Source organism: Chiloscyllium plagiosum, unplaced genomic scaffold, assembly GCF_037043375.1.
Source record: "Chiloscyllium plagiosum isolate Xiang-an unplaced genomic scaffold, Cpla_swu_hap1 HiC_scaffold_19, whole genome shotgun sequence".
NCBI classification, from domain to species: domain Eukaryota; kingdom Metazoa; phylum Chordata; class Chondrichthyes; order Orectolobiformes; family Hemiscylliidae; genus Chiloscyllium; species Chiloscyllium plagiosum.
In genome coordinates this window covers 65692341-65708342 of record NW_028270157.1, presented here as the reverse complement: position 1 = coordinate 65708342, position 16002 = coordinate 65692341, and the positions used below count along the sequence as shown (strand labels likewise).

At 44.0% G+C, this 16002-nt stretch overlaps 1 protein-coding gene across 1 annotated transcript in view; it reads left to right on the top strand.

The window, feature by feature from the left end:
- LOC122559483 (uncharacterized) overlaps positions 1-16002 on the top strand; it is a 183730-nt gene that overhangs the window by 128840 nt on the left and 38888 nt on the right. Inside the window, exons 45-49 of the mRNA XM_087996932.1 lie at positions 80-207; positions 3347-3533; positions 8250-8414; positions 12899-13136; positions 14333-14412. Of these exons, the coding sequence (XP_087853058.1) occupies positions 80-207; positions 3347-3533; positions 8250-8414; positions 12899-13136; positions 14333-14412 (798 nt within the window). The remainder of the gene's footprint in view (positions 1-79; positions 208-3346; positions 3534-8249; positions 8415-12898; positions 13137-14332; positions 14413-16002) is intronic.

Genomic DNA, 16002 nt, shown 5'->3' with positions numbered 1-16002 from the left:
CCCTGAATCCTGTCCCTTTATCTTGGATGAATATTTTTGAAAAGGAAAAGTGCAATTAATTTGTTTCCTGCTTCTTCAGTTACAGTCCCATCCAACAAGACCCCAGCAGCCCCTCAGCAAGTGAGGGTGGGAGAATTCGAATCATACTGTGTGCTTGTCAGCTGGAAACCACCTTCTGCATCCCCGAATGAGACAATACAATACAATGTGAGTACTGTTATGGACTAGGTCAGACCACTCAAAGCATTGTGGGCGGCACGGTGGCCAGTGGTTAGCACTGCTGCCTCACAGCGCCAGAGACCCGGGTTCAATTCCCGCCTCAGGCGACTGACTGTGTGGAGTTTGCACATTCTCCCCGTGTCTGCGTGGGTTTCCTCCGGGTGCTCCGGTTTCCTCCCACAGTCCAAAGATGTGCAGATTAGGTGAATTGGCCATGCTAAATTGCCCGTAGTGTTAGATAAGGGGTAAATGTAAATGTAGGGGTAGGGGTATGGGTGGGTTGCGCTTCGGCGGGTCGGTGTGGACTTGTTGGGCCGAAGGCTGTTTCCACACTGTAATGAAATCTAATCTAATCTCATTCTTAAACAGGCAGCCCAGACCATAACTAAGCAATTTGTTTTGGTAAGTGTACAGTAAAAATTATTCAGATTAAATTAGCAGGGTTGACTACCAGATTTAAAACAGACAAACACTTTATTCATAAAGTTACAAATGAAACATGAAGAACAGAATAAAGAACCCCTACAGACCTCAGTCTATCCAAACTAGACTTAAGTATATTGTTCTGAATATACACAACAGTCCCAATAAACAAGTCCCCTTTAAGATATAGTGCAAAAAAGGGTCAGATGCTTACAGGTTGAAGTTAGAAGGGTAGAAGAGAGAGTTACCACACAGCTCACTGTTGAACTCCCAACCAATTCTGGACTGAACTAACCTGCTCAGCTGGAGAGCTGACCACTCCCTTTTTATTCTACAGGTCACTTCTAAAACATGACGACTTTAGCCTGAACATATAAACAAAAAGGCCTCTCAATACTCTTTAAGCTCAGTACCAAACCAGACTGATCGGAGCCCAGCCTGGTTTATTACCCCTCAGGAAAAAAATCAAGGACAGTGTCTCCTTGAGCCAAGGAACAGCTTTTAGGAAAAAAGGGACAAGCTTTGTGACAGTAAAAAGCAGGGAGAGAAGGAGGTGGGGGTTCACTTAAAACTATTCATAATCTGCTCGGGGTGGTTGCAAAATGGAAAATTCCTTTCTTTTGCTAAAACATCTGTTAAAATATGGATGAATTCAGGACCATGGCCTCATTTGAATTTGGCCAATGAATCGTAGGTGCCAAATGGGTTCTGAGGCTGTTGTGTTTTGTCAGCAATAAGTCAGTGTGCCCCATTGAGAGACGTGCTTGTGATATCATCACTGCATTATAGCATCGGAGGGTGTAAAGACATCATATTCCTCATACTTTGAATCATTTGAAACATGACATGATACTGGAAGCAGCTTCTTCAGTTGTTAACTAATAGCATAATATTAGCACAGACATTGAAGAAAGTAATATGTGCATAGAATAGTTAGTTGCAATAAATATCTGTTGGATTCTTCAATGTTCCAAAGTCCACACCTAGTTTCTTAATTTATGTGGGAGATCAATTTGAACAGCCTGTTGGAGCCAAAGACTGCTTTAGGGTCTCAGGAATATAGACCAGCTAGATAGACGTCATTATAGCTGTTTCACAGAGGTTGTGTTGGAGGTGATAATGTGCCAGGGGTAAGGGGTTGTGGAGGATAGGGTTTAAGATCAGTCTATTAAAGATCCAAGGTACTTGCAGGTAATCTGGAAGATTAGCCACCAGCGCTCCAGAAAGAGAACTGATTTTTTTTTCCCTCAGTTTTCATGGGAACGCTGTTGTACACTAGCCACGCCACATCTCCCTCTTTGGTACAACAGGATATTGGGCTCTCCATGGCTGCAAGATAAAAGAGTGGGGCGACTATGTTTGGCTAGAAGAGTTCTCACTTCTCAACATCATTCAGGAACCCTGGACTGGAAAGTAGGAACTAATTAAAGTGATAGCTGGACAGAGTTTAAATGTGATCTGGGAGTGGGAGTGTGGTTTTTTTTTATGACAATCAATGGTAATTCTATAGTCACCATTACTTTACAGTCTGGATTTTTATTAATCTAATTTGAATTCTGCCATCATCTATAGAGGGATTTGACCCCATGTACCTACAGCATTAGCCTGATCATCTAGATTAATAGTCCAGTGATATTTCCACTTGATCACCTTTTCCCCATAAGTAAAAGATTTGTAGAGAGGCGTGCTAGAATGATAGCTCAGCATTTTTTCTAATTAAATTACATTTTAACATGAGTCAGCAGTCTGTCCAGAAGAAAGGAAAAGGCTCTCTTTCCCCGTTTGTATGTTATTCCACTTTCATAGTGTCTCAGAGTCCCTACAGTGCAGAAAGAGGCCATTCAGCCCATTGAGTCCACATCAACCTGCCAAAGAGCATCCCATCCAGACCCATCTCCCCTACCCTATCCTGCATTGCAATCCTGTACATCCCATGGCTAATTCATCTAATCTACATATCTCTGGACACTATGGGCAATTTAGCATGGCCAATCCATCTAACCAGCATATCATTGGTCTATGGGAGGAAACCGGAACACCCGAAGGAAACCCATTCAGACACTGAGAATGTGCAAACCAGGCTTACCACAATTTTGCCTGGTTTGGAATGTATTAGCTAGGAGTAGCGATTGAACAAACTTAGTTTGTTTTCACTTGAACTTTGAACAATGGGGGAACAACCTGATAGAAGTTACAAAATTACAAGAGGAATGGATACTCTGAGTCTTTCTCCAAGGGTAGAAATGTCAGTTACTTGGGGACATAGGTTAAGGTAAAGGGGAGAAAGTTTAAAGGAAACGTAAAGGGCAGGTTTTGACACAGAGGGTGGTAAGTGCCTGCAATGTGCTGCCAGAAGAAGTAGTGGAGGCAGATACAATAGCAATGTTTAAGAGGCACTTTGACAGATCATGAATAGGCAGGGAATACAAAGATATGCACCATGTCAAGGTAAAAGGTTTTTTATTTCAAAAGGCATTATGTGTTGGTGGGCTGCAAGACCTGTGCTGTATTGTTTCTTCTTCTTTATTCTTTGAGTGAATGGGATTGTCCATAATTCTACTTTTGACCATTGGAATGTGGGAACAGAGAAAATTGAGAATTTAGATGAAGTCTTGCCCCTTTGTTTCTAAGCAACAATTTAATGGTGAGGGTCACTTTAAGATGTTGGCTGATTGGTAAGATAAATATTCCTTTGTTTCAACAGGTTAATGTCCAGGTACCGGATTCCTCACCTGTACGATATACGACAAATGCTAACTATATCTATTTACGAGATTTGCCTCAGAAGCCCACCTATAACATCACTGTTTCTGCGGTGAACCGCCAAGGTGAAGGATCGCCCAGTAAGAAGGTCTCCCTCAGGATGCTGCAAAAGCAGCAACCTACACCAGGTAAGGTTCAAAGGCATCACCTCGCATTTGACGAGATTAAACTTCATCTGCCATTTCTCTGCCCAAGTCTTCAGCTTGTCTATATCCTGCAATATCCTCCTCACTGTCCGCCAACCTTTGTGGCATCTACAAACTTGCTAATCAGGCCACCTGCATTTCTTCTCCAAACCACTTATACATGTTAGAACACTCACAGGGGTCAGCAAGATGACAAATTGAGAAACTATTGGAAATATGAGTGGTTTTCTCCTGACTGAATCCTCTATTTCAAGTACCCACTGAAAGAAACTTCATCTTTGTTATGATCATTTTCCAATGCAAGCAGTTCAAACTCATTTAATTCTCTGATTCCCTACTTCTCTTTGCTCTTTAAGGTCCTCCTTAACGTCTATCTTTTTGACCAAACATTTGAATACCATTTCATTCCCAACAAGCACACCATGGAATGTTTTGTGTTGTCAAAGGCACTACATAAATGTGAATTATGTATTATCTACAAAATCATGAGAGGTATAGATAGGGTAGATAGCCAACAGCTTTTCCCTGTGGTAGGGGAGTCTAAAACTAGAGGTTTAAGGTGAGGGGGGAGAGATGCAAAAGGGTCCAGAGGAACAGTATTTTCACACAGAGGGTGGTGAGTGTCTGGGACGGGCTGCCAGAGGTAATGGTGGAAACAAGTACAATTTTGTCATTTAACAGGTCCATGGAGGGATAGGCATGGAGGGATATGGATCAAATGCAGGCAAATGGGACAAGTTTAATTGTGAGAACTGGCCGGTAGGGGCAAGTTGGGTCAAAGAGCCTGTATCCATACTGTAGACCTCTATGACTTGATGAGTCTGAATGGTTTTCTTGTAACTCTGGGGTAAGAGTGATGAAAATTCAAGTCAAGTTACAGTCTCTTCAGTCAATGTCTCAAGGTATTCATGATCCACCCTGGAATGTATCACACAGTCTGATGAACCATTGCAGCACCAATGTAACATGTTGAACACGGCACCTTTTGCATCAGACTTAAAAACTCTCTTATCTTCACGAGCTATTCCAGAGAGAGGTGGCTTTTTTCAGCGGTACTGGAAGGTATTGCTCTTGCCACCCCAATATTTATATGTTGGCCCAGTTAATGGTGGAGGATTCAGCAATAGTTGGATATCATTGGAGTGGCTAAACTCTCCTTTTGGAGATGGTTATTGGAAGGCATTTATGTGGTGCAAATGTTACTTGCCCCTTGTCAGCCGGGCCGGCTGTTGTCCAGGTCATGCTCCAGAAGGCAAACATTGCTTCAGGAGTCACAGATTGTGTAGTCATCAGAGAGGTTTCTCACCACTGTCTTCATCATGGAGTGAAGGTCATTGATGAAGCACCTAATGGTGACTGAGGCTTGGATACTCCCCTGAAATAATCAACCTCCAATCGCCATGATAACAATGCAATCATAGAATCCCACCAGTGTGGAAAAACTGAATCCAAAGAGCCAGATTTTCCAAGGACTGGCAATTTGCATTCAGCCTTGTCTTATTCCCGAAAAGTAGGGAGCTTCCACGGGAGATCCCACTCGGTGCTCCCTCACAAATGTTCTATGTTAACATTAACATGGTAATGTTTCTTTATGCCTATAAAAACATGAACACAGTGCCTACTCCTGACGCCAGGAGGAGTTTGTACTCTGCAACTTCCTCATGACCTTCTGAAGGTGACGTTCCTAGAATCGGCCACAGTGCAGCCGAGACCTTACCAGTGATTTGTAAAGGTTCGGCATGTCTTGCTTCTGTGTGTCACATCTCTAAATGATTTGGAGGAGAATGTAGGTGGCCCACCATGTTTGCGGATGACACAAAGATTGGGGGAGCTGTGGATGTGAGGAGGATTGTCAGAGGATACTGCAGGATATAAATAGGATGGAGACTTGGACAGAGAAATGGCAGATGGAGTTTAATCCAGACAAATGCAAGATGATGCTTTTGGAAAGTTTACTGCAGGAGGGCAATATAAGTAAATGGCAGAACCCTTAGAAGCATTAACATACAGAGGGATCTAGATGCACAGGTCTACAGTTCCCTGAAAGGGGCAGCGCAAGTAGATAAGGTGGTCAAGAAGGCATAATGACATGCTTGCCTTCATTGGTCAGGGCATACAGTATAGAAATTAGCAAGTCATGTTGCAGCTGTATAGAACTTTAGTTTGGCCACTTTTGGAATATTGCATACAGTTCTGGTCGCCACAGTACCAGAAGGATGTGGAAACTTTGGAGAAGGTAAAGAAACAGTTTACCAGAATGTTACCTGGTTTCGAGGCTATTAGTTATGAGGAGAGATTGGATTAACTTGGTTTGTTTTCACTTGAACATGAAAAAGTGAGGGGTAGCTTGATAGAAGTTTAAAAAATGATGAGATCATGGATAGAGTAGATGGTTGGAGTCGTTTTCCGAGGATAGAAATGTCTGTTACAAGGGGAAATAGGTTTACGGTAATAAGATCGAGAGTGTGCTGCTGGAAAATCACAGCAGGTCAGGCAGCATCCGAGGAGCAGGAGAATCGCTGTTTCGGGCAACAGCCCTTCTTCAGAAATTCCTCATGAAGGACTGTTACCCAAAACGTCCATTCTCCTGCTTCTCAGATGCTGCCTGACCTGCTGTGCTTTTCCAGCACCACATTCTCAATTCTGATCTCCAGCATCTGCAGTCTTCACTTTCTCCTTACAGCAAGGTTAAAGGAGATGTGAGAGGTGAGTTTTTGTTTACAGAGAAGGTGTTAAGTGCCAGAGGAGGTGGTGGAGGCAGATACAATAGCAATGTTTAAGAGGCATCTTGATACATATATGAACAGGGAGGGAATAGAGGGATACAGACTGCGTAGAGGCAAAAGGGTTTAAGTTTTAGAAAGGGTCATATGTCAGCATGGATCTTGGTGGGCCAAAGGGCCTACTCTGCATTGTACTGTTCTTTGTGTTCTTTGGAATACTATATATTTAATACGTATTTTAGCAACATATTTAACTTGCCCTGCATCGGTTAAACATTAATACATATTTATTTTTTCTACTCTGTTCTCTGCTCTTCCCAATTCTTTTCTGAAGCTATTAATTTCTTTGTCAAATTCTGGTGTCATTAGGCAACCCACTCAACTGGCTATTCCTCCTGTGAAATAGGCAGTGGGGAGTATCTAAAGCCTGGAACATCACAGCCAAGTCCCAATCAGTGTCTCTTGCACACCTACCACCGCTGGCGACATTGGCTGAGCTTCCTCGCCCTCACGCTGCTCAGCTTCCCTTCGGTTTTAGCCCACTCTCGCTGTGTTTAATTAGTCCAGCATAAATAGTTGGACAGTGATCCTGCAGCCTGCCTAGTTCAGCTGCTGCCTGTCTAATCCTGAACCATTGAGACTCGAAAACAAATTTCAGATTTTAGCTTGGATTTCTGAACAGGAATGATATGCCCTAGATTTCCACATTCCTTCCATTTGCCTCACCGAATATTGGTAAGAATGTGGCAACCATGGCACAGTTAGTAATGCTCCCGCCATTGAGTCATGGGGTCTAGGTTCCTTCCACATCCAACAGAAATTTACCAGTACCTCTACCAATCTCATCTCCTGCAAAAGATGCACTCGGTGTGGTCTCCTCTGCATCGGGGAGACAGGATGCCAACTTGCGGATTGTTTCAGACAACATCTCTGGGACACCCGTACCAACCAACCCCACCGACCCGTGGCTGAACACTTCAACTCCACCTCTCACTCCACCAAGGACATGCAGGTCCTGGGCCTCCTTCATCACCAAACCCTAACCACCCAATACCTGGAGGAAGAATGCCTCATCTTCCACCTTAGGACCCTGCAACCACACGGGATTAATGTGGATTTCACCAGTGTTCTCATTTCCTCCTCCCCTCACCTTATTCCCACTCCCAAGCTTCCAACTCGGTTTGACCTGTCCATTGTCTTTCCCATCTATCCACTCCATCCTCCTCTCCAAACTATCAGCTTCACCCCCCCACCTTCATCTACCTATCACATTCCCAGTTACATGCCCCTCCCCCCCCAGCCTCACCACCCCCCTCCCATTTATCTCTTACCTTCCCGGCCCACAAGCCTCATTCCTGATGAAGGGTTTATGCCCAAACCATCGATTCTCCTGTTTCTCGGATGCTGTCTGACCTGCTGTGCTTTTCCAGCACCGTGCTCTTGACCACGTATTGCCCCTTTCCATGTAACTAACTGAAAAAAGCTTTCAGAAGTCATAGAATCCCAACAGCATGGAAGCAGGCCATTCGGCCCATTGAGTCCACACTGACTCTCCATAGATCATCCCAACTAGACCCATACCCCTACCCTATCCTGTAACCCTGCAATTCACTGTGGCTAACCTACCTAGCCTGCACATTTCTGGGGCAGTTTAGTTTCACCCTTCCACCTAAACTGCACACCTTTGGACTGTGGTATGTTACCAGAACACCTGGAGGAAACCCACACAGACACAGGGAGAACACGCAAACTCCACACAGATGGTCGCCCAAGGGTGGAATCGAACCTGGGTCCCTGATGCTGTGAGGCAGCAGTGCTAAACACTGAGTCACTGTGCTGCATTGGCTAGGATCAGATAGGACTGTATTCACTGGAGTTTTGAAAAATGATGGCAGATCTCATAGAAGTCTATAACAGTCCAAAACGTGCAATAGAAATCTTTCTATAAATTCCATCATTCTTTTTCTCCATTTAGTGCAAAAACTAAAGCCAAGGCTGCTTATCAATGAGGCTGTCTCTATAAGGGCATCAAGTATAATATTGAGATTGCCAGAGTGTGGGATGTTCGATACAGCTGCCAGACAGTTGGATGCGTCGTATGGTCGTCTCTCGCTTTACATTGTTGTTGCAGAGAATGAAGGTATATCTTTTCATTCTTCCATCTTTGTAGCTTTTTCCTTGTGTTTCAGCTTTCTGTGATGGTATGTTTTGTCGCATCAGATACACGGAACCAGTCAGTGGCAGAAAAATGTAAGTTGCTTTGGAGTGTCTTCAACTCAGTTCCAAATGAACCTTCAGCATGTTTGAATGTTAAAAACATGAAGGGGTAAATCCTCCTGAACCTCCAGAGATAAACTACTGTGTAGCTTTTGACTTCCCCACACTGTTAATGTTAGCTCTGACAAATATGAGGTTATCCACTTTGGTGGCTAAACTCGGAAAGCAGATTATTATCTCAATGGCAACAGTTTGGGAAGGGGGAAGGTGCAACTGGTATGATGTCCTTCACAGCGAGAGGATTCGAGTACAGGAGCAGGGATGTCTCGCTGCAAATGTACAGGCCTTGGTGAAACCATACCCGGAGTATTGTGTGCAGTTTTGGTCTCCTTTCCTGGGGAAGGATGTTCTGGCTATGGAGACAATACAATGAAGGTTTGCCAGACTCATTCCTAGAACAGCAAGATTGTAAATGCAGAGAGAGACTGGATCAGTTAGGACTACCTTCACTGGAGATTTGCAAAATGAGTGAGGTCCAGATAAATATCTATAAAATTCTAACAGTGACTAGTCAGGGTTAACAAGGAAGGATGTTCTCAATGACCTGGGAGGGCAGTGGGGGGGTCACAGTCCATTTAGGTCTGAGATAAGGAGAAATTTCTTCACCCAGAGAATGCTGAGCTGCAGAATTCTCTGGCAAAGAAAGCAGTCTAAGCCAAAGCAGTGAATTTTTTCAAAAAGGAGTTAGATCTAGTTCATAGAATCCTCATAGTGTGGACATAGGCCATTTGGCCCATCAGGTCCACATCAACCTACTGAAAAGCATCCCACCCTGACCTATCCCCTTACCCTACCCTTGTTACCCTGCATTTCCCTTGGTTAACCCACCTAGCCTGCACATCCTTGGACACCATGGGCAATTTAGCACGGCTAATCCACCTGACCTGCACATCTTTGGACTGTGGGAGAACACCAGAGCACTTGGAGGAAACCCATGCAGACACGGGAAGAATGTGCAAACTCCACACAGCACAGTCGCCTGAGGCTGGAATCGAACTCAGTCCCTGGCGCTGTGAGGCTAGCCACCGTGCCGCCCACAATAATGGGGTGTAGTTAAGGGAAATGGTAATGGGCACATATAAAAACAATAGATTCTGAATTAAATGACAATGGCTGAACCATTACAGCACCTGCTATCCAGAAAAAAAATAGCATACATATATTTATGGCATAGCAGGAAGTCCTTCAGTCCATCATTTCTCTACCAGCCAAGAAAAAGTGATCCCGTCTAATCGTAGTTCCAGTTTTTGGTGCATTACTCTGCAGATTGCAGCATATCAGGTGCATATCCAAGTTTCTTTTTTAACTATAATAAGAATTTCTTCCTGTAGCATCCATTCAGTAAGGGAGTTCCAGATGTCCAATGCCATCATCTCTGGTTTAAAAAAAAAACCCTTTTCTATGATTTTCTTTAAACCTTTGTTCCTTGGTTATTGGCCGCTGTGCTAATGGAAATAGTTCTCCTTATCCCACCTATGCAAGTCCCTCATAATTGTACACACCTCAATTATATCTTCTCTCTGCCTCCTATGCTGTCATAAGAAACCAAGCTTATACAATCTTTCCCCTCAACTTTTCCTGGTAACACCCTTATACATTTCTTCTGTATTCTCCCTACCATGATAACATCCTTCCTGTGATACAGTGGCCAAAAAATGTTCTGTAGGTGTAGTATAACTAATGTTCTATACTGTTCTAGCAAAACCTTCCTGGTTTTATGCTCTAGTTGCTGTTGCTGCAGTGCTTAGAGCTGCGGTTGTCAGGAGATCTGCTGTCATGGTGGTCTCAATTATCTGTCGTGCACCATCTTCCCACATCCACTGCACATTGACTGCAACCGCTTAGTGACAATCTGTTATCCAACTATGCCTTGCGAATCCCTCTTCCTGCTGCCCTCTAGACCTTGGCCGATAAAGGAAAACAACCTGTAGCCACCTTTGCCCACCCTTAATCAGGAAAGGAATCAAAGGCAGGAAAGTGCAGTTAAGGATTATCAGGTTAGACATTATCACACTGAAGGGCAGAATAGCCTCTTTCTACTTCTTCTGGTTTTACAGAATTTCTGCAGCATTGAGCTCTTTCCATCTGTCATGAGTTTTTTTTTGGCTTTATCCTAATCTGCGTGCTCTTTTGCACCTTCAGATGTCGATATTCGGAAGCTTTGCCTCTTCTATTGTGGGAACAGTTTTGTTTTGAACGCCCTTTAGCTCATCCTTGAATGTCGTCATAGTTTCTGCTTTCATGTTCTGGTCTGGGTTTGGACAGGGTGCACTGGCAACGATTTGACCATTGCCAAATTTCACCTCCTTTAGAACCATCCTTTCATGCCCGTCAACCCCGATTTATCCTGCATTATTTTGGCTTTTTCTGATTTAGTCCACTCCAGTTGATTGTAAGCATTTTCTTGTGATCTTCCTTCCTCACACCCTCCATCATCCTGTATTTTCACACTTAATCTTTTTTTTCTCCATGACCTATGGAGTATTTTCAGTTTTTTTTTCTATTCCTTCCCCTCAATCTTCTTGCTTCACTGACCACGTTGGATGCCATACCCTCGCTCCCAACTCTGACAAGCCTGAAGCACACACTGTTCCTGATGCTTCACATCACAACAAGAATTACATTGATCCCATATTAAGGGCAGAATCTTATGCTGCTCCTGGATGTGGGGAACTTGCTTACATGAAAGGAAAGAAATTGGGTTCCCACCATTTGGGATGCAAGTTTGAAATTATCAAAATTTGTAAGAAAATAAACCGAAAGATATGGGAGCAGTATTAGGCCATTCAACCCGTTGACTCTGGTCCACAATTTGATTATGGACAATATGTGTCTCAATCTCATTCTTCTGCATTCTCCCAGTAACACTTATCCCCATCCCAATCAAGAACGTATCAATCTCTTGTCTGAAATGCATTCAATGACCTGGCCTCCACAGCCCTCTGCAGCAATGAGTTCCACAGATTCGCCACCGTCGAGCTGAAGAAATTCCCCCTCATCTCAGGCCTAAAGAGTCATCTGTTCGCTCTGAGGCTGTACTTTCTGGTCCTAGTCCTACTAGTGGAAACATCTTGTCCATGTCCAGTCTATCCAGGTCTCTCAGTATTCTGTAGGTTTCAATCAGATCCCCCTGTCCCCTCTTCCTTTGAAACTCCATACAATACAGAGTCCTCAACTGCTCCTCATATTTCTGGAATTATTCTTGTAAACCTCCTCTGCACCCATATGTCTTTCCTTAGGCAAGGCACACAAACTTGCTCACAATATTCCAAATGCGGTCTGACCAGAGCCTTCTACAGCCTCAGCATGACATCCTTGCTCTTGTAATCTAGCCCTCTTGAAACGAATGCTAACATTGCCTTTGTCTTCCTAACTCCCAAAGGAACCTGCAGATTAACACTAAGAGAATCCTGAACTAAGACTCCCAAATCCCTTTGTGCTTCAGATTCCTGAAGCCTTTCCCCTATTGGCCGAAAGAGCTTTCCAATGGCAGACACCCTTTTACATGCGTTTGCACATCCCCAGGTCTGCTCCCACCAATGAGAAAGCAATATGAGCCTTCCAGTTCCCCACTGCATGTAAGAGGCGTGCAGCAGATGAGGTACCTTACTTGCTGGACTTTGGTCCTGATGAAGGGCTTTTGCCCGAAACGTCGATTTTGCCTGTCCTCGGATGCTGCCTGAATTGCTGTGCTCTTCCAGCACCACTGATCCAGAATTTGGATTGAGTAGTGCCTGCCTTGGCCTCCTTGCGGAGTGTTTTCTATGCTGTGTGTATGTAAGGTTGACTGCCAGTAGTATAAGTTGCATGGGCACAGCAGATCATCAAGGGAGGGAGACTGGAGCTTCCACAGCTGGTCACCAATCTCCTCATCCCTCCAGAACATCCTCACGTTTCTATCCCACATTCTCAACCCACCTTCACAACTCCATGTATTCCTGTCCCTCAGAGAACCCCTTCTGGTTGATCAGCCCAACTCATTTACCTTCAACATGCTGGACAATCGTTTAAGCACAATTGGATAGATTTCCTTGACAACCCCATCCTGATATCGGGAAGTGTCCCGTCATGTCAGAGAACTGAGCCCTGTTGTAACACTGGGGTGGGTCCATCAATCTGCTGGAACACAGTCTTTGACCCGAGGTTATTAATCCAAACCTCTCAGGCCATTTTTGCCACACTGACTTCTTATTGTGAATAAACGTGCTTTTGCTGCTTAACAGAAATTACTTCTCCTTTAATTGTACTTTGTGGAGCTTTTAAGCATTTTCTTTGGTGTTAATGACCATGGCGATATGCTCTCGATGTCCTACTTGAGTTCACAAGTTGTTTTTTTTCTGTGCCCAGTTGCCTACAGGAATTTTACACTGCTATCTTTAAACTCAATCAGTGGGGTCTCCAATCAATCTGACCCAGGGCAGCAAAGTCCGTATGTTGCACAGCAGCACCTCTCAGTGTACGACTGTGATGATGGAAAGAATCTGGACCTTTCCAAGACCTTGCTGTACTATGTGGTTGGCTCCAATAGCACGTGCCACTCTCTGGTCGTCTGTGACAAGCCACTGCACTCCAACACAACCTACAGGTGAGCTTTAGCCTGAATGTAACCGAGGTGTTTTCAGTGGAGCAGGGTTGACTTGCTTCAGGCATGAATTTCCAGAAACCTATAAATGTGCCCAGCATATTCTTTTCAAAACAGAGTGGGATCATATCCTCTGAAGTGTTAGGATGACTCAACAGGATCAATCTTGGTTCCATGTCTCAAGTGGAATATCAGACAGATGCACATTAACTGACTCAGAATAGGCCTGGTCCAAATATTACACACCATGTTGCTTATGGGCTCAGAAAATAAGCTTGCATTTCTGTAGTGCCATTCACAACCCGTAAAGATCCCTAAAGCCAATTATAAGTACTTTCTGAACTGCTGTTCCTGTTGTAATGCTAAAACACAGCAAATAATAACAATGTAAATGACCACTTACTCTCTTTTTAATGGTATTGATGAAGAAATAAATATTAAAAGAAGACAATAACTCTCCACGATTTTTTTCTCACTAGGATCTATTTATTTCCTGATGAAGGGCTTTTGCCCGAAACGTCGATTTCGCTGCTCCTTGGATGCTGCCTGAACTGCTGTGCTCTTCCAGCACCACTAATCCAGAATCTTTTTATTTCCATGTTAGAGGATATGCAGGGCTTTTGTTGCATGACACATTCAAGGTGGCACCTGCAACAGTCCTGCACTCTGAAGTGTCACCTTCAGTGATGTCTCTTTGGCTGGCTTGCTGAGAGGCGATCTAAACTGGCAATGCAATTCCTGATGACGCAATATTTCATCAGTAGAAAATGTCCAACATTTGTGGGAGATATGCTGCAGAAGAAAGTAAATAACAAAAATTGTAATGAAATATTCAGTTATGCATATCCTTACATGGATTAGTTAGTTACACACATCTGTCACGTACCATTCCCCTCAAATAATTGGATTAACAGATCAATTTTCATGGAGATCACTAACAGTTAAATGGATGACGTTGTAATTATATTGTTCAGCACTGAATCTACAGGTTCCGATATGAAAAGAAGCACCCGGATATGAGATATCCGAGGCATCGTTGGATGTAATGCAAAAGAGACTATGAAAGGGAAGAAATTGGGGGGAAGCAGGAACAAAAACTCCTCTGACTAAGAAAAGATACTTTGTGAAAAATGTAATTTTGCTTCAACTTTGGATGGGATTTTGAGAAAGTATACTGACTTGGATTTTGTCCTCCCCAGGATCAAGTATCTTCTGGTTGATCAACACAGAGGCGAGATTATGAGCAGCAATTGGTCAGATAAATTCCACACCAAAAAAGGTGGGTTGGGTTAGCATTGAATGACACATTCAAGGTGGCACCTGCAACAGTCCTGCACTGTTAGGTTGGGTTAGCAACCAATCAACCGTGAAGATGTGAACCATAAATCTCTAGTTCCAGGAAGGAATGATAGAAAGACTTGCATTGTCATCTCACAATCTAGTACCTGAACTCTTTCCAAAATAGAGACATTATTGATTGTAATGGAACATGATTACAGGGGCAAATGTGTTCTTAGAATTACACTACATTGTATAACAGCTTGGATGTAATGTAAGAGCTCAGTTTTCCACTCCCTCATTTGCTATGATATCTGTAGTTATGTCTGACTTTAGCCATTTGGACAGAGACAGACCATGTTGATTTCTTTATCCTTTCCCCAGCTGCTGTGGATTTGAACCCAGATCCGCCTCCACTTCCTCTGGCAGCTCATTCCATTCACGCGCCACCCTCTGCATGAAAAAGTTACCCCTCAGCTCCTTTTTAAATCCTGACCGCCTGGATTATGAGTTCAGTGACATTGCCACCAGAACACCATCTCCCCTAACAATTGAGAATGTTGAAACGGAGCCGCGTAGGCCTTTGCTAATTGAGATGTTCATCATCGTTATTATTCAGGAAAATCTTCTCACTTTTCCCATAAGTAGTTTTATTGCAGATTAGGATGTTAGCAGAAAACACAAGAGACACGGATTGATGTTGAACATCAAGGGAGTAATCGTAAGGAAAATTGATGCAATCTCAAGGGCAGTTGACAAGATTTTTCGATGAGAACCATGATACTGTGTGCACTTGAAAGAGCAAATCTGAGGGTACAATCCGATGACCTATCTGGCAGGACACAGGGCAGAATCTTCCCTGTGGCACGATTGTTGGTGAGGGCTAATTAAAACCATGTTCCAGCAGTGGGCCAGGTTTTTGCTGTGGAAGGACCATGCCAAGCAGGAGAGTACTGTGCAGGGCCTACTTGCAGGCTTCCTAGGCCTTGAGTGCGTGTCATGCAGGGATCAGTCACCACTGTCCTGGTGGAACTGCTGGTCCCTGGTAGCTGACTTGAAACTCTGGGACTCTTGATCTCCGAGGAAGGCCTGGAATTGGCCCATCAAATCCAATGTTCCAAACTCTAACTAGGGCATGTGAGGCTCTGGCAAATCTTCAGCTGGGGCGAGACCCCCACTCCAAGGCCCCACTTCTAACTATAAGGTTCTGCTTGTACCCGTCCATCAAATGTACAGTGGGTTGGGTTTTTGAGGAGATGACAAGCGAAGTCGAAGTGGCTAGAAAAAGAACGGAGGGGGAGCAAGCGGAGGACAGCCCTGGAGCAGGTCAGCCAATGGCCATCTTGAGCAGCAAAAAATACAAGCTGCCATTCAATCCCGTTCCCATCCAGTTTACCCTGTCTGGGGAAAGATGTGTTTTGTATCAGCTTTTCTTCCTTCCTTCACCAGAATCCATCCACTATACCGTTCAGGTTCACACATCTGAGAGTTACCATGTGACTTGGGTAACAGAGAGCTCTTGGCATCTCTTGAGCCCAGTCTCATGGTGCCTCACAGCCTTCGCAAAGGCATACAGCATTGAACAGACCCT